Source organism: Nyctibius grandis, chromosome 4, assembly GCF_013368605.1.
Source record: "Nyctibius grandis isolate bNycGra1 chromosome 4, bNycGra1.pri, whole genome shotgun sequence".
In the NCBI taxonomy this organism is placed as follows: Eukaryota; Metazoa; Chordata; class Aves; order Nyctibiiformes; family Nyctibiidae; genus Nyctibius; species Nyctibius grandis.
The window spans coordinates 18,101,227-18,119,573 of record NC_090661.1 but is presented as its reverse complement, the minus strand read 5'-3'; the positions used below and the strand labels follow the sequence as shown (position 1 = coordinate 18,119,573).

General features: G+C 54.4%; 1 protein-coding gene across 1 annotated transcript; it reads right to left on the bottom strand.

Annotated features, from left to right (window-relative positions):
- Positions 1–241: 241 nt before the first annotated feature.
- CTSD (cathepsin D) lies at positions 242–16,729 on the bottom strand. The gene is made up of 9 exons (XM_068398711.1): positions 16,521–16,729; positions 15,889–16,045; positions 13,466–13,589; positions 11,710–11,828; positions 7,529–7,728; positions 6,266–6,388; positions 4,935–5,079; positions 3,837–3,935; positions 242–3,157 (listed from the first exon to the last, which is right to left on the bottom strand). The coding sequence occupies exons 1-9, from the start codon at positions 16,580–16,582 to the stop codon at positions 2,996–2,998; spliced, it is 1,191 nt and encodes a 396-aa protein (XP_068254812.1). The 5' UTR covers positions 16,583–16,729; the 3' UTR covers positions 242–2,995.
- Positions 16,730–18,347: the final 1,618 nt, after the last annotated feature.

The window sequence follows — 18,347 nt, the reverse complement described above, 5'->3', positions numbered from 1 at the left end:
GGGAAGGTGACACTGTCACACCACCCTGAAGAGGCTGAGTTGTTTTAATACATTGAAAACACAAACCTGACAGGCTCCCAGCCTGTTTCCTTATCAGAGAGAAAGGAAGGAGCCCTTCTGAAACACATATGGGTTCACCTGAGTGGGCAACATACTGAGACGACACATTAGGGAGACACAGTGCCTGGACACCAAGAAAGTTTGGCATCTCAAACTGCTTAAGGAAAGACCACTCTCAGAGTTAAGGGGGGAAATACTGTATTTTCATTTCAATTTCCTATGACGAGACAATAATTCTGACAGTAAATTAGATTAAAAAAAAAACAGTCACATGGTTAGAGTTTGGTTTAAAAATGCAAATAAAAGAACAAGGGGAGGAGACCCATTCAGGGAAGACTATGATCAACTGCTCCTCCAGCCTGTACTAAGGTACGTCACTCAGGGCATCATTCTGGGCCATGCTCTTTCCTCAGGCAGCAGTCTCCTGCCTGAGGACAGACATCAGACCAGCCTTGGGTTACCGCAGAGGCTACGACACGGACTGCACAAGGCACTGCACGCCCAGCAGAACCGCAGCCTGTGGCTTGTTCTGGGGCTGCCCTGCACATCCCACTTACATCAAATGACAAAGATGTTCAAAATCCACTGCCAGCTCCACGTCAGGCTTCCCCCTCTCATCAGGTCTGATTAGCAGGTACCCGAGTGGCTGCCTGTGTCACCGCTCTGGAGAAATCCTGCAGCTGGGAAACGATGTAGCAGGACTTGGAGGAGCTCTGGGCACTTAGTCGGCGTGAAACCGGGGCTCTCTGAAGAGGTGCTGAGTATCTGTCGATTTTGGAGTACCTAGTGATGGATTTTTTTTTTTTGGTAAGACGCTACTGTTCTCTAGACAGTCTGCAACAGATGTCCTTATGCGTCCAGATGCAGGGTTGCAGGTGAAGACTACAAGCAGTCAGAAGCAAACTTCAGGAGCAGCATTTGTCACATCCAGGGTTGCAGGGGACAATACACGCATCAGAAATGTGCCCAGGCCTGTCCCCACTGCCCACGCCAGACCCTCCAAGGTGTGACGCATGGTTATAAAGCCAAACTGATCAGCTGCACAGGGTGGGGACAGGGGACATCCGCAGGCTACGTGCTCACTGTCCTCCCACAGCTCACCTTGGGACTTCCCCACCCATGCCTCTGATGCTCATGGTGAATTCAATATTGGGGATGATGTATATGCATTTCACTGGGCACAACCATCTATTCACCCACTGCCCAAAGACCTTTCTCAGGAACTTCCTTGGCCTCACCAGTACTACTGGCAGGATTATCAGTGAATTTTGGGGAGCCAGGGTTTTACCATCTGTTTTGCCTGGCCTGGGGTCACGGCCAGTGCTGGTCTGGTCCTCCTGCCACCCTCAGCTTTGTCCCTCATCTGCTGCCACTCCCTAACTTCAGGACCTGATCCAGCTCACTGGGAAAGTGATCAGTCTTTTATTCCCAGCACAGGCTGGGACTCTTGGCAGACTCTCTTCTGCTTTCCAGTACTGTTTAAAACTCACTTTATCGTCCTCCCAGCTCCACCAGTGTTTGCCTACTGACTCCAGCCCAGTGAAGCGAGCGGCTCCGTATGTGCAGAAGTCGGCTCTCTGGAAGGATCTGCGAGCACAGCTAAATCAGCTACCACCTCTCTGAAGCAGGATTGTGCCTCACTCCATCTGCAACACAGGGTGGACATGAACAGAGCTCTCACCAGCATTCTAAGGTGGAAAGCAGGTAAGGAGCATGTTCAAGGCAGTCGGGTTTCACGATGGGGCAGCAGGGAAAGCAAATGAAAAGTCCAGCAGCTGCCACAGCACCCTCCTGCCTGGGAGGCTTGCTGGCTCTGCTGTTTCTTGAGTTTTGGGCAGTTCAAAACACTGCAAATAATGTTTCCAAAAGGTCTTACATGGCTGACAAACACCTACAGATTTTATCAGTGCAATTTCAGGTTGTAGATCACTTAGTTGCTTTAGGAAACATTATTCTCAACTCACTGGCTGCAGACGAAGCTGGGAAGATCTGCGGTTTGAGGAACCCGGGAGAAATTCACCAAACTCAAGAGAACCTGTGTCACGTGACTTTGCTCAGCAGAAACCTGGGCTTTCGGGGCAATGAATTCAAGTGACCTCTATTAAATCCTATCTTGACCCCTTTATATTCTTACTCCCTGAAGAATCCCACTGGCTGGAGCCCCGCTATGAATCCCTGCCTTGTTAAGTCAGGCACACGGACATCATGCCTCCAGCTCTCTTAGTAGTGCTGTCACAACACAAAAACAAACCATCAAAGCCCTTGGGCTCTGAAACTCAACCCTTGGCCATGCTACCACGATGCCTCATTGCTCCAGCCTGGGATGTGCTCTTCTAGGACCAAGCCAGCACAAACCTGTTGACACATGACCTAGTGGTTGCTGCCACAACCCATCGAAAAGGGGTGATGGACTCTTCCCCCCATCCCGCTCCCCCACTTCATCAATGAAAAAGCAATAAATAAATATCGTTCTGGACAGCCTTCCCCATCCCTCTCCCCCAGCACAGAAGCCCAAATCCAAGAGCAGCCGCACAGCCTCTCTGCAGGAACAGAGGCACTGGGGGCTGGCTCCAGCCAGCTGCCCTCCCAGAAAGGAGACCAGGGCTGGGAGACATGAGAGGGCCTTGTTCAGCTCTGAGAATCATTCTTAAAAACAAATACTGGAAGACCTAGCAGTAAAGCAAGGGGCTACTCCAGCTGGAGCTGTCAACCAGAGACCTCCCAGCACCACTTACTCAACAGAGGGGAAAAAGTAGCTAGCAGGGCACTAATGACTATTTTTCATGTAATTTTAAATCTAGTTCCTTTTTTTTTTTTTTTTTTTTTTATCCTCCTTCTTTCCACTCACTGGGTTTCTAATCCTGGTAATCTTTCTCTATGGCTCCCATGTGTGTATGTAAGTGTGTGTGGGGCAGAGGCAGTGGGGGTCAGGCGCTTAGACACATTTGGCAAAGCCAACAGAGTCGTTATCACGGTCAAAGACGGTGTAGTAGGGACCAATGAAGACATCTCCCAGGATCCAGAGTGGGCCTCCGGGGGGTGGGACATCCAGACCTGAAAAGCCACTCAGGCAGATGGTCTCTCCTTGTGCAGTAACCTAGAAAAAAGAGCGAGAGCTTCAGTCCGAGGAGGTCCTCCCCTTCCCTCAACCTCACAGGCTTGGCAGTAACACCTGCCAATGCTGGCTGCGCTTCAGCCTCTCCCAGCCTGAGATCCACAACTTGCAAAAGTAACTCCGAACCTGCCGCTCCCACGGCTCCAAACCCAGCAAAGCATCAAGTAAAGCTGTATGTGCCCATAAGCCTCCCAGCCCATGCAACTCTGAATTAGAGTTGTTGAAATTCTGCACAAGATGGTCCTTGCAAGTTGACTTGCAAGCTTAAATGCTTAAATGACTTGCTAGCTTAAATGCCAGGCTGGTGGCCTCTGCTATGACAAGGCTGGCCTCATGGCACCAGAATCCAGCAGAAATGGGCAAAATGTTTATAGAAAATGGTGCAACATCCTGCCTGCCCTTTCTCTCCCATCCTGCTGTCCCTCATCATCATCATGCAGGGGGTCTCATTCCTGCAGGACTTTGGTGAGGTCGCCTGGGTCCATCAGCCAATGCCATCACCCTGTCACCCCGACCTTTGAGACGTTTTCCCAAGTGCTAGCTCCAGCCTTGCTTTTACTGCCCTTGCATTGGGGACTTCATGGTTGAGATTTCAGTGGAGAAGGCAAAAGTTAGGCCTTGCGGGAGAAGTGTAGGGCTGGCAAAAGCTGCCTGGACGCACCTTGAAGACATACTGCTCTCCAGTGAGCTGGTAGGGCTTCCCTCCTAGTGTTAGCGTGACGACAGGCAGAGATGACACCTTATCGCAGGAGATCACGTACTGAAACAGAAACAGCAAAGGCTTCAGACTTGGACAGGCGCTCCCATGCCCTCAGGAAAGGGGATGGTCTCCCCCAGGCACAACCATGTCTTTGCTGTGGTGTTCCCTATGAACTGCTTGTTTCAGGGCACAAAGAAGGCTTGAGCTGGGGTAAGCAGGTGGCTCCCTGCCTGGGGCTGCAAGCTGAGGGGCCAGAGGGTTTTAGAGATAGGTATGGAGCCAAAGGATGGTGGGTTCAGCTTTTGGCTCTGCTGAGCCCCAGGGCACAGCACATGATGCAGCAGGGCTGGGGGTCTTTTCTCTGCCACAGGAGAGGGGGACAAGGCTCAATAGAGCCTAGAGACACAGACAGGGACTCACAGTGTGATGGAAGGGACCAAGCCGGTTTAATTAACGTTGGCACCCTCTTGGGGAGGGTAGCAGGTCTAAGCTAGTTGTTGCTGCAGCATGGGGTCTTCCCGCACTGCATAAAAGCCCTACAAGTGCTCCAGCTCTGTGATTTGGGAAGGGTTTCAGAGCAAAGCATCCTTCCCAGACGGTCCTTACAATCCCTCTTCCTCCACAACTTCAGGGAGGAGAGATGACCTTGTGAGATTAGCTAAGATGGTTAAAAACTTGGCATGAAGGGTTGTCATTTGCATTAAATATATTTATATTAAAGTGCCTCTGGACTCACATTAACGTGAATCCTTGGCCTCAGCTACAATTTGCACCCCTTCTCCTCCACCTCCCAGAGACAGGCGGCAGAGATGACCCAAAGCCTCAAGTTCACGGGACTGTGCCTTCTATTGAGGGCACGAGCAGGGTGTCAAATGCTACCCGGCGTCAAAAGGTGGTGGGGTCCCTGCTATGCCAGGGGCTTTTCCAGGGGTACCGGCTGGGAACAGAGAGCAGAGGGAGCAGAAGACTGGGGTCTCTAGAAGCACCTGGGTGCAAAGCAGGGCATCAGCGCAGATGCTGCAATGGCCATGGACTTCTGCTTTCCCATCGTGACCTCACCTGGCCTTTGATGAGTGGTTTTGCACCAATGGCTGTCTGCAGCTCCTTCACTTCCTTGGTGGGGCCAGTGATGAGCGAGGTTCCTGTGTCCACGATGGCCTCGCAGCCCCCTTTGCACAGAGTCAGCCCGTTGGCAACATCCACCCTGGGGAGAGGTGCCCAGACAGAAGACAACCCTTAGAGACTTCCCAGCGAAGGCTGTGCGGAGCAGCAGGCAAAGAGCTGAAGATGGCTGAGCCTGCGCAGTACATAGCCATGCAAGGGAGGGCTGCAACACATGCCCAGAAGGACAGGCACTCAGAAATCCTGATGCAGCACCAATTTAGTGCACAGATCCCCTGCCTCTCCACAGGGCCCTTGCCTGCTCCCAACTAAGCGGGTGCCTTGGTGCATTACCACATTTGTGCAGGCAGCCCAGAATGCTGCCTGCTAAACACCACGACTAACGGGCCCGTGAGCGAGCTAAGGGTGACGCATTAGGGACTCGTATAACCTGTGCTACTGCAAAAAGGAAAGGGTTGAAGGGCTGGTGTGACAGCTGAGGGGGTCATGGGCAAGGGAAGGGTTCGTATACATTGAACAGGCAAGACAGGAGCTGCTTGGCTTCCTCAACAGCATCACGTCTTACCGCGGCACACACAGATAAAGCCTTCCAGCCAAGGGTCTGCCACGCTTTGCCAATGTGGCAGGGCTGGGGGAAGATGAGGACTAAAACCCTGCGCTGGGGAGGGATGCAATCCCCAGAAAAAGGACACACACTGATCACAGGCCGCTTCCGAGTTCCCATCACGTGGGAGAGCTCAGAATAGACCTCAGGGCTGGCAGACTGGCAGCTCAGCCCGCTCTCCGCCCCTCTGCCTCCAACAATGTGTGCTGATTGCTGCGCCGTGCCCTTCAGTCAAGGGCTGTCTTCCTGGGGCCTCATCCTGCTCCGCTGGAGCTGTGTGCAAGTGAGCCACACAGCTCAGGCCTCACTGAGAGCTGAGCAAAGCCAGGGTTTTTTAATCAGTGGGGCTCGGCCTGCCTGCAAGAAGAGCATGTCAGCTTTTTTCCCCACTTTGCAAGGGTGCAGCAGGCATTTTCAGGGGCCAAACAGGAAACAAGAGGAAAGGATTTTGCAGAACATCGCCTGCTGTTTTCTGCCTCTCCTCCCCTTCCAGCAACAAATGACCCAGACTTGGGGTGGGATTTTAATCTGTTTTTTTTCTGGCGTGGATGTGTTGCTGGGATAGAGGATGATTCCCTTTCGGGGAGGGTCTCAGCCCAGACCTGGGCGTGAGCTGCCTGCACACGTGTCCCCATGCATGTATTTGGGTGGAGGAGGGACTTACGCGTCCATGTGGACCTGCCAGTAGGCCTTGCGTGTGACGTTGACCCAGCTGAAGTCGCCGCTGTAATACTTGGGGTCGGTCCCTCCCAGGAGCAGCTCACCACCAGGCTCAGCAGTGGGGTCTCTGAAAAAAAAACCAAAACCCAAACCCATGAATGCCAGGGGCAGGGTGAGAACACCCCCCTCTGTGTGCCCCTGAACATATGCTGGGGTGCTTGGGGGTGAAGCATGCATCAGCAGCGTTGGAGACAGACGACTTATGTCTTGCTATAATACATTAATATAAGGACAGATACTGTGAGGTAGGCTGGGGTGGGGAAATGGGAATATTTTGGCCCAGCTGAAGCATCCTGCAGCTTTTCGCCTTGTGGTTTCACAGACACCCAGAGAAACTGGCTGCACAGAAGGGGAACAGCAAAGGGGAACTGAGCACTGGTGCAGGGACTACCCGAATAATCAGCTTGTAACAAGCACCCGTGCAGGGTTGGACATGGCTGATGCGTTAGGTTATCTGTACCTGAGTCCGCGCCAGCCAGCAGCCTCAAAGCCGAATCCTCAAGGTTACCGTCAGATAAAAGCTCGCTGCCGAGCAGATGGGAAGAAATATGGTGATGGGGGAGGGCTGGTGCTTGAGCGGCCAGCAGCAGTGCTCTCTGCCCTCCTCGCTCCTGGCGTGCTACTTTTTGGACTGAAGTAGTTCAGAGTCCACCCTGCGGTGCCAGGAGGAGGATGGGGTGTCCTGGGGGGAGCAGCAGTGGGTGGGAAGGAGCTGGGAGCCATGCAGGAGGATTTCCTGGGGGGGTGAGGGAGTGTTAGCCCCATCATTAGTGATGACTGGTGGGAGGCATGCTTGCCTGGGACGTGACATGGTGGTGGCCACAGGGCTCATGGATTTTAGCAATGGACTGGGGCTGTGTTTACCCCCCTAATGGGGACTGCACTAGCAGTGTGCAATCTCATGATCACAACCCTGTTTATTTTTTCTTCTCTTTCCTCTGGATACATCCTCTGTCTCTTCATCAGTTAAGAAATCTGGTAGCAGATCTACCCAGCTTTTTATCACTAAAATGGCTGCATTGCTACTTACCCTCTTACTTCAAAGCAGTAAACAGAAGAGATTTTGTCCTGACTGCTCCAGCAAGGAGACCTCCCCAACAGTGCTGGGCCAGGGTGTAAACTGGCACACAGCAAGAGGTGCTACCGGAAGGCATAGAAAAATGCCCAGCTGGGCTTGCCAGAGGCGTGCCATCAAACCCAACACTACCTGTTCAGGTAGAAGGAGAAGATGTTTTTCTCGATCAGCTTCTGTTGCATGATGTTATCGAAGAAAGGGGTGACCTTGTCCACAGAGATCCTCGGGAACGCCATGCCCAGGATGCCGTCAAACTTGGCAGCGATGAACGTGATGCCTGGCTGCTTCACAGCCTCCCCGAAGATCTGGTTCTTGATTTTCAAGTCACCGAGCTGAGGGGAGATGGGGAGGGAAGGGAAAAGCAGATTGTAAAGAAAACTGACTCAGGGGACCAGGGTGGAAAGGGGATCTCCCTCAACATGCTGCCACACTCCTGCCTGCTTTCACCCTTGCATTTAAAGGCAGCTGCAGAAACCAGATACCCTGGTGCCACTCTACTCGGTGGGGGGGCAGGGGCACGCCACTGTGGCCACACAGTGGCACCTCCTCAGTCCCTGCAAAGCCCAGCGCACCCCTATGGGCAGAAGCTCCCCTTTGCTCTTTGCGCACCTCCCTCAGCACTTCAGCCTTTTGCTGGGTCCCAGCACTGGTCATGCCATTTTGCAGCTCCTCCTCTTTGCACAGAGGGCTCTATATCACTTTGTCACCTCTACATCCTTCTCCCTATTGCCTACTTCATCCTTTCCTCACAGTCTGAAAAGCTCTTGTGCTGCGCCTTTAATACTCTTTCCCACCCTGGACATCTTCTAATTTATGTCTGTATCATACCTCTTTGAGTGTTACAACCGTCCCCAGTTGTGACCACAAATCCCTCTCACCTCTGCCAACAACCCCTGCAATCTCCCCTACATAAGAAACATCCCCACGATATTGCTGCACCTCCTGGAAGACACACCAGCCTGCAGAGACCTCCTGTGGGAGGGGAGAAGACCCAGCCAGGAAAGCGAGGTTGAGCCCGAAGCATGAAAACAGCAAGTGGAATACTATGAATGCAAAGGTCACCTCTCTTGCCAGAAGGAGTGGCATTCCCTGCTGGAAAGCTGAAACGCCCTGCAAGGGCAGATCCCCGGAAAGAAGATCACAGAAAGCACGATAGCTCTGCTGACAGGGAGCAGAACGTGTTTGCTGGCTCCTTGCTCTAGCAGTTCACAGGTTTCCAAGCTGCTGGCTGACCAAGGGCAATTTTAGAAACTGTGCTAGGACAATTTCAGCCTCGCAGCCTGCAGCTAGCAGCCCTGTAGTGAACCAGGCTGGACTAAAAAGCTGGCCTCTCCTACCTGATGGCAGATAACGATCCCTGCAAATTACTAATATCCCCCCAGGGTTCGACAATGCAAGGCTGGGATACGCGGTGCTGGCTCACGCTAGGAAAGGGCGATTGAGCCTTGCAAAAGCTAAAACCACAGGGCAGGATGTGGGGCAAAACATCTCGCAGCAACGCATCCGCTCGCCGGCGCACGGCCGGCACCCCAGTTTTATGCCGTGGGTTTACAAACTCCACCACTCAGCACAGCTCATCCTGCAGCAGCTCAAAGTTCAATAAAGCTTCCACTTTAAAAAAAAATGCAATGGACTGATGAAACTGAGCGCCAGGTTTGTTTGAATATTGCCCTGGTTGCATATCCCAAAAGTGAGGCAGATACCTGCCCGGTCGTGGGGTCTCAGCAGACCCTGCCTGTGCGAAGTCCTCAGCAGGACTGAAACCCAAGAGCATCTTTAGCAGAGCACTGGGCACCAGGTGACAGATCCTTCGTCTCCATCCCTTGGCTGGCTCTTGCCCAGACACAAAGCGACCAAAAATCATTACCAGTGGATGGCTGCGTGGTGGCCGCCCTCCAGCACTCTGCAGACAGGTGTCAGCACCCCGCAGCTCGCCCGGCCTCCCTGTTAGCAGCCTCAGCTGAGCAGGTGAGTGCCAGATGGCAAAGGCAGACTAGAGGTGAGGGCCTCCGTGGCATGGTTTGGCACCAGAGCTCTGGGCTCCTGTCTGCAGACCCACAGGGAGGAGGCAGAGAGGGGCATCTCCTGCGTGTTGCACCTGCACAGCAGCCCTGGAAGAGACCTCACGCCCCTCAGCTGGTGATGCTTTCACTGCTGTCTTTAAAGGACATCCCAATGTCGGGCTGTGATAAAAAGTTCAGATGCCTGAGCAGCAGAGGGCTGGCTGAACCCACTGCTCTTCAGAGGGTCAGGAACGCCCAGGTGTGTGGTGCTGCGAGGCATCATTCCTCCACAGAAGGAGAGGGGATGTTCGACACGAGCTAGTTACCTTCTCCACAAAAAATTCAGGGCTGAAGGACTCTGGACCACCTGCCAACCAGCATTTTTCAGGCAGATGTCAGTGCTACCAGAGGCTGCTGTGGCTTCCACTCATTGGGACAGCTGGGACTGAGAGGGTCACCCTGAAGGCTGTTTTAATGTCTGTACTTCCAGACTACACCCAGCTGGGAGCTTGCCTATGGGATGTTGTGCATCAGAGGAAGCATCTTGGTCCCTGACCCTCTGAGTTGCCCCCAGTCCTGTGTCCTGCAAAAGCATGACACTGCTCAGGCTCCATGCAAGAAGTTTCTCTTCCTTCCGCCCAGACAGAAACCAAATGCTACAAGCCGTGCTTGCTGCCAAGAGCCATCCTTACTTCCCAAACAAGCTCAGGCAGAAAATCCTTCCTCTGAGCTGCTGGAAAGTGGAGAGCTAATTAGCAAACAGGCATTAGGGTGATAATTACAAAGCAAAAAAAAAAAAAAAAAAACCACCAAACAAAAAAGCTGCAATTTTCCTTCTGACTCACTTCAGCCCCTGTTTTAAGCCAGAAAGTGCCTAAACCAGCCCACACTTTCACACGACAATAAAGTTCGCTGTTTGCCTCTCTGCCCTGCTCCACTGCCGGGATGAATGCAGATGCCTCTGCCTGCTCTATCTGTATTTTGCAAACCTAACGTAATGGAATCCATTAATGCTACGTGCAGGGTGCCTTCATTTGGCAAGAGCCGCAGGAAGGCTCAGGCAGCTTTTTTTTTGTGGCAGGGTGATTCTAAGTGAACAGAGGGACGCAGGAAATAAATGACTTGAAACAAAACTGAAAGCTCGGTGGGCTGCAGGAGGCAGAGAACAAAACCAGAGGTGCGAAGCTGCTGGCAGCCCTCACGGCTCTCCCCCACAGCCTTGTCTGCACTGATTTTCTGGGTTCACCGAGCCCATCAAAAGCCCTCTCCCCCAAAGAGGGTCCTGCACCCAGCCTGAGCTGCTGGCATCTTTGGATGCAGCGCAGCAGCAACGTCTGGTGCTTCCAGGCTAGCCTGAAATTTTCCTGCTATAAGGATGGGCTAAAGAGTGCTCCTTGCATGAGCCACCCACTTTGGGCTCCTCATGGATATTTTACTTTTGACCCTGATGAAAATGGTAAGCCAATACTTTTCATCTGAACCTAACCCAGAAAACCCCAAATCCCTACATTTATGTGCTTATTCAAAACTTTTGCTTTGTCTCCCCTGTCCCCTCAAAGCAAACATATGCTCTTATCCCTCCCAGCAGACCAAGTAATCTGGGAGCACGTGCACCGCTGACGTTCAGCAGCTGTACCTGGAAGGCAGTTGAGAAATGTGCCCGCCCTTCACAGGGCAGAAAGCTCAGCCTTTGCTCACTGAAAAGGAAACGATGGGAAGCCACCACCAGCAACTGGCTACCTCAGGCTGGGCCCTGAATGCTGATGGGAAACCACCCTCCCCCCTCCCACCCCAGCCCCAAGGCATTACACAACCTTTGCAAACATAAGCACCATCCTTGACACCAGACCAGGATGGGGCTGCAAAGAGCCCATTCTGCTCCGTATTTGGGCAGCTGCCTGAGTGGACGTCCACTACCACGTGGATATCGGCCAGGAACAAGCTAAGCACCACCAGCAGCCTGCACAGTGGTGCTGGTGTGTGCTTGGGCTGGGAAATTTCTGGGCTCAGGGGGAAGATGGCTGGAGGGATGACCAGAGACTGTGTTTGCAGGGCACCATGCATCCGGTCCACGCTCCTAGCCTGCTGACCTGCTGGTTAATACCTTCCCTCTTCTCTGCCTGCCTCGGTCATCATCACCTTCTCAGTAATCATCACCACCTTGTTTCAAAACACTCAGAAATATGGCGCTGAGGCATACTCAATAGGAGTAGTACGCTCAAGAAACTAGACCCATTGAAATCGTATGGCTTTGAGTGCTCTGCCGAAAGCAGACTGGGGCAGCTCAGGGCAAGTACAGTTGTTACTCACCGTGACAGTGTCCTGGCTGAGGTATCCAGAGAGGCTCCCTGTCCCGTAGTGGATAGCAAACTCGGTGCCATTCTCCACATAGGTGCTGGATTGGGAGGCGTCGTACTTGTGGTGCAGCACTGCAGCCAGGGAGGAAGACACAGGCAGACATACAACATCAGTGCTCTTGATACCTAGGGCTCCCTGATACCTAACCCCACACCGCCCAGCTCACCCGGACAGACACTCAACAACGTGAAGGTGGGCCTGAACCCGGCACTTGCCAAGCCCGGACTGTTTAACAAAGCATTTACAACATCTGAGGAATTAGGTGGGCAGATCCAATCTGGCCGTTAAATCGGATTTGGTCAGTACGTATTAAGAGCCTAGAGGCTACGTGGCCTGTGTGTCACGGTGCATTAGCCAGCAGAGCGAAACGTGTCCCCTGTGCCACGGAGAAGCAAGGTGGCTTTAAATATAGCCTGCTCTGGGCACGAACATTTTCACTTTATGGATTTATCTGTTTCTTTTACTAAGGCTACCTAGAAATTTTTTTATACAGTCATTTTTTTTTTTTTGTGCAGAGAGGGCTCAAAATATTCTTTTATTTGCAGAGGAGAAGGGCTTTCCCCTAGTTCAAGCTACTTTTCCCCTCAGAAGGGCTGGGAACTGTAAGATATCCCTGGTTCTATGGCTGGGCAGATTCCTCCTCCGCAAATTCCTCCTGAGTCACGAGTTGTGCAGCAGCATGTGGCTAGCTCAGCCAGCCTGGCTCCACGGCTGCTTGTTGAGCAGGCAGACAGCAGCTGAGGACGAACCACCAGAGCCCTACGGAAACAAATCACGCTATATGGGGACTTCCCCAGCTGGGCCGTCTGGATCCCAGTCTGGCAGGATCATAAAACGAGCCCTTTGGTCCCAGCAACTCCTGCACCACTGCCTTGAGAAACCAGCTCCCTGCTAGAGATCAGGGACCCCCAGGACAGACCAGACCTGGACCTCACCACCCTACTAGTGTCCTAAATCTCATTTCATGTATGCAAGAAGGTCCGTTCTCCTCTCTGGGCACTACAGGGCTGTGCAAGAAGTCCAAATTTCCCCCCTACCCCCAACAAGAACTGTGGGCCACCTTTCATGGTTGCATTTGTTGGCTCCACAGGTTTCTCTGTTCTGCTTAAGCAGCACAGCTACTGGCTTTTGAATGGCATTTTGCCATAGCCAGGTTTGACACTTTCAACTGTAGAGGTTTATTGTGTAGGAATGCCACAGAGCAAAGAAACTTGTAGTCCCTAAGATGTTCTCATCTCATCATGCCTACCTGGCTCTCGTTAATTATAAATCCATAAACATGCACGTACATGCTCTATGCGGCAATAAAGCAGAAACTAGGGCAGTTTGTATCAGATCTGGCAATAGACTGATTTTTTTTCACCAGCCTTGCGCAATGGGGCAACAGCAGTGTTGATCTATAATTTGGGGAGAAACATCACACAACCTGTAATGCTGCTCCCTGGCTGCAGGGCTGAGGAGGGAAGGCTGTTGGGGAAGATTTGGAGCTGTGCGTGGGTGATGCAGAGGGGAAAAAACAGGAAGGGAGTAAGGAAGGTCGGATGAGGGAGGCTGGGATCCTATTTTCAGCTCTGACTGTAAAGAGCCCATCAGCCTCTGGCAAGCCCTTTCATGCTGCTGCCTCAGTTTCTCCTCTTGTAATGCCAGGATCTGCATTTTGCAGGGAAGGAGAAGCTGCCGAGCCACAGCTGGCACTGGTGACACTTACAGCAGGCGATGTCCAGGAGGTGACAGTGCACAGATGGCACCCAGAGATTGGAGGACCCAGTGTCAAAGACCACAGTGAACTTCTGTGGGGGCGTCCCGATGCCAATCTCACCATAATACTGGGCCTGCAAAGGAGGAGAAGGGAGCTGTGAGCAGAGATGACTGGCTAAAAGCAGGGATTAAAGACCAAAAAAATCTCATAGGATCAAAAAAGGGGACCAGCTTCTTATTTAGACACTGCTCTCCTCATTTTTGGCAGTGACAGGCTCCCAGACTTTGGCTCTGGAAGGGAGGCTCCCCTTTGGTGTTCATACCTCATTACAGCGGGTGGGAAAAGAATAAATCAGGGAGGAGAAGCAGGATGGGCACTTGCGGGGGAGGACTTTTGGGGCAGGGAGACAGGGCAGAAACGAAGGGGGAAGGTCTGCAGGCTGGCATGCGGCTCACCATAGGAAAGAGATGGGAGGAAGCCAGGCAAAACACCTGCGTTATTGAAAAGCCGAAACTGGCTGGGAAGCTGCTTTGCTGGCAGGTTCGCAGAGGAACAGTGAGTTGCAGCGAGCAGCAGCTCAGCCCACTGCAGGTGTGGGTACAGCCACTAGGGCTTTCGGTGTGGGTCGGCGGGCCCCTGGGGTGGACAGGAATAAATAAATGCTGTCGCAGGTGTCAGAAGACTTTGGAGGAGCTGGAAGGAGAAAAGGGCTTCAGCAGCAACACCCAGAGAGGGATTTAAGGGCTGCGGGGTGAGAGTTTGGGGGAAGCCCCTGTAGCACAGGTATCTGATGGATACCTTTGCCCTGCGAGGGCATCTCTGCTAGGACTGGAAGAAACCTGGGTGGCTGAGATGTTTGCAGGACATCCCTCTATCCAGAGGGAAGACGCTGAATGGGGAATGCTCAGCAGGTCCCTCCCCAGCCCTCCCAAAGGGGCAGAGAGCTGTGTCATGCTTGGCAGAGAAGTCAGCCTATGGCCTTTCCAAACCCCCCATGTATTTAATTACGGGGGGGGAGAAAGAGAGAAAACAGGATTATCAAAGCTGCTCACCTCCTGTGTGCTTAGTTTTAGGGGGGTGCTTGCTGAGTAATTAATAATCCATTGCAATTAGCTGTAATGGGGAGGCAGCACTTGCTTCCAGTGATTCTGTAATTATTGCTGGGGGTTGAAAATGAACCCCTGGTATAGAGGGCCCATACAAAGAGGCCCCATATGATTACAAATCACCTCACCCCACAAGGGGTCCCAGGGGCTGGTGGAGACCATACAGGACAGTCAAGGGGAGGTTGTGCCTTTCCTCCCAACAGCTCCTCCAGCAGCAAGAGCATTTTCTGCCATGCCAGGAGGGACCCAGCAGTCCCTCATCTCCCACCACAGGTTGGGATGCTCCCCCTTCAACAAGGGAGCAGGGTCCTTCCCCGAGCAGCAGCAGCCCAAGCTGCAGGCACAAGAAGCACCACTGTGGTACAACCACCAGTGCTCTGGTTTTTGGCACTGCTGATTAAAACACTGGTGGCCCTTCCCCAGCACAGCTCTGGCAGAACGGTGCTGGCTGGGTGACAAGAGTCCCTGGGGAAAGGGAGCAGTGGGGAATACCCTGAATTAACACCCAAATATCTGGCACCAGCTTTATTCTGGTGGCCAGCACTTGCATCGTCCCCAGCAGGAGCCACAAGGGTACCCGGTGAGGAACCCAAAAATAGGATACCCCACACGTGTCTGGCAGCTGGGCAAGGGCAAACCTCATGACCTTTATCTGGCTTTTCCTTTTATTGCTGCTTCCAACATGAAGATCCCTTTGCTCCCTAAGCTGCCGAGAAGAAGGTGGAGGTGCAGGGTGGCTCTTCCCAAGGCCATGCAGAAGATGAAGGATAGCAAGAGAAAGGGTCCTGCATCCCCAGTTCCATAGCAAGCAGGTGCCCAGTCCAAGCCCTCTCCTCCTGCCCTGTGGTCACTCTTTTATGCTTCAAAGCCCCAAGGAGTAGGGCGTGATTTTTATGTCCCCGTCTTGCAGAAAGTGGAACCCAAACGGGCCAAAAGATGCTAGGAACGGCTGCAAATGAGCAGGCCCCTATTTGCAATCGTTAACTCGTGGCAAAGGGGAAAGGAAATAGGTCACACAAGCTGCAAAGCTCTTGCTTGGGTGGCAGTGAGGTTTTTTTTTTTAATTATTATTATTATAATAATTAGTAGTAGTAATAGTATTTTTAGTTTAGCAATGATGGGAAGCAACTTTCAGCAACCACCCACCAATCCATGGGGCACATGAATCTCTGACAGGATCAACATCTCTCCCTCCTTCACCTTCCCAGCTGTGGCACAACAGCAAGGCTGGCACATCCCACCACCCCCTGGGATGGGCACCCCCAGAAGTGACAGCCACCCAAACAGTATCACATCAGGGTCTGCCACAGCAGAGGGGTTACTCACATCCATGTAGTTCTTCAGGATCTCCGGAGTGGGCTCAGCTATGTCGGTGAAGCCCAGCTTGAACCTGATGAGCTGGGTGAGGGCATTCATGTCCGGGATCTCGCTGCCCACCTCGTTCAGGACTCGCCGCATGGAGGGGAACTTGGTCAGGGGGATCCTGTGAGGAGAGGGCAAACACCCACCTGTTAATGTGTGTGGGGGGGGGATTGCGGGAGTCCCCCCGAGGAGAGGGGCGGCACGGCTCTGTTGAAACCAGGGGCAGCTACCAGCACGCTGTGCCGGGTCCCCCTCGCTGTGCCACGATTGGTGTTTCTCCCAAAGCCGGAGGACTGGGGGAGTGACCAAAGGTCACCAGGAATAGGAGCAGCTGCGGCAAGACCCCCCTCCAGGCAGGGCATCGGCCCCAAACCCCCATCTGCGGGGGAGGGGGGGGGGGGGAGGAGGGGGTCGCAGCCCTTCCCACCTCTGCTTTAACGAGGGGGGAGCAGCACCGTATGTGGGGGGGGTGCCTGCGAGAGGAGCCCGGAGGCCACCACTGCACCAGCACCTGGTGCATGCGCCCCATGTTCCCCCCCCCATCCCCAACCCCGCCCGGGGGGCTCAGCCAGACCCCGCGGGACCCCCCGACTCACCTGATGAGGGCCGCGCAGGACCCCGCCACGGCGAGGAGCAGCAGGAGGCCGCGGAGGCCCATGATGGCGGTGGTGGCTGCGGAGGGAGGGAGCCAGGCCGGAGGGTCCCGCCGCTGAAGGCCGCGCTGCCGCCTGCCCTGTTTTTGTAGGCGCGGCGGCCGCTCTCCGGGGCCCGCCGGAGTCACCTGACGGCCCGAGACTGCCACCGGCGGCGTCACGTGAGGGCGGGCCGGGCCGGGGCGGGCGCGGCACCGCGGGGGGTGCGGGCCGGGGGTGCCGCCTCACGGCCCCCCCCGGGTCTGACCCCCGCGCCTCGGCCCGTGACTCAGCCTCCGGGAAAAGGGGAATAAACACCATTAAACACATCACGAGGTGCCCGCCCGGCCGCGCGTGCTCACTGTTGTTGTGCCTTTAACTTCCTTTTTCTTTTTTTTTGTTCTTTCCAGGTTTTCTGGCTTTGCTCTCTTCCCTGGGGGAGGGGACACGACACCCCCCCAGCCAGCAGCCCCCCGAAACCCTGCTGGGCGCAGCCCCGCCCCCATCGCCAGCCTGGCATGGCGAGTGCTCGGCCTGCCCGAAGCCCACGGCTGCTCATGGGCCTTGGCCACCCACCTGCTGTCACCAGTGGGGGTTTAATTGTGCAGCCGGGCCCACGGGGGTGTCTGCACCCCCTGGCCAGGCGGGCCGTGGCAGCCCCCCCAGCTGCGTGCTTCTCCCTGGCCCCAGGACACCCTCAGTTTGGGGGGACTCATCCCTCTGAGGTGGGTTTTTGGGGGGCACATGGGCACATCCTGGACCATAGCTTGTTTGGGAGGCGCCGGGGGGGTGCCAAGCCAGATGTGCCCCCCCCGAAATGCCAGTGTGCGGCACCGGGCCACCTCCAGCTATTGAGGATGATGCTGGTGCCAGGTAGAGCGCAGGGGGACACTGGTCACCAGCAGACCCTGAGGTTCCCCCCCACAGGGAGCAGGGCCGAGCATCAGGGAGTGCCGGGACAGGCCCTTTGGCACCCCCGGGGTGTCACGGCAGGGCTCAGAAGTGCCACCCCACTGGCATGGGAGGCGGTGGATGGAGATAATCTCTGTCCTGTTCACCCCGACCAAGCTCTTACAGAGCCACGAGACCAACTGGAAAAAAAATATAAATAAAATCGGATTTACAGACGCTTTCCCTTCCAAGCACTGAGGGCTGGGGGTGTTTGTTTTCTGCTTCTGCTTGTGCCCAGCCTTAGGGACAGGAGAGCAGCGGCCTGTGGGACAAGCTGGGCACTGGTGGGGTGTGGCACCCCTGGCTTTGTAGTGCGGTCCCTGACCCTCACCCGCCTCCTTTGTGTTCATGCAACTTCTGGAAAATCACTGGGTCATGTCGCTGGCACCTTGCTCACACCATCTCCTCCCCACCCTCCCTCCCTGAGCCTCTTCCATCCTCCCATGGCCTCACACAGCATCCATCTGCCCCGGGTCTGTGCCTGCCACCCCCCGACTGTGGTTCGTGTCAAGGGGTTTTAGGGAGTACTTCTGCCCTGGGCTGTGTCTTGTCCCACTGGCTGTCCAAATTGCCATGCCTCGGTTGAGCCAGGGGGTATCGGGAAACCCTCCGCCTCCCCATGGGACACGGCATTCACCAGGACAGGGTTTTCTGGAGCGATGGCCAGAGGCACTGCCTGAGCCCGCCAGGTCCCGTTATTTTGGCCAGGCTTGGCGGTGCCTCCCTGGAGGCCGGCCAGCCTCTGCTTCCCTCCTGCCCCGCGGGTGCGTGGTCAAGGCGAGCACCACTGACCATGAGTCAGCAAAACCCGGCGCCCTCTCAGCCCCACGGCACTGCATG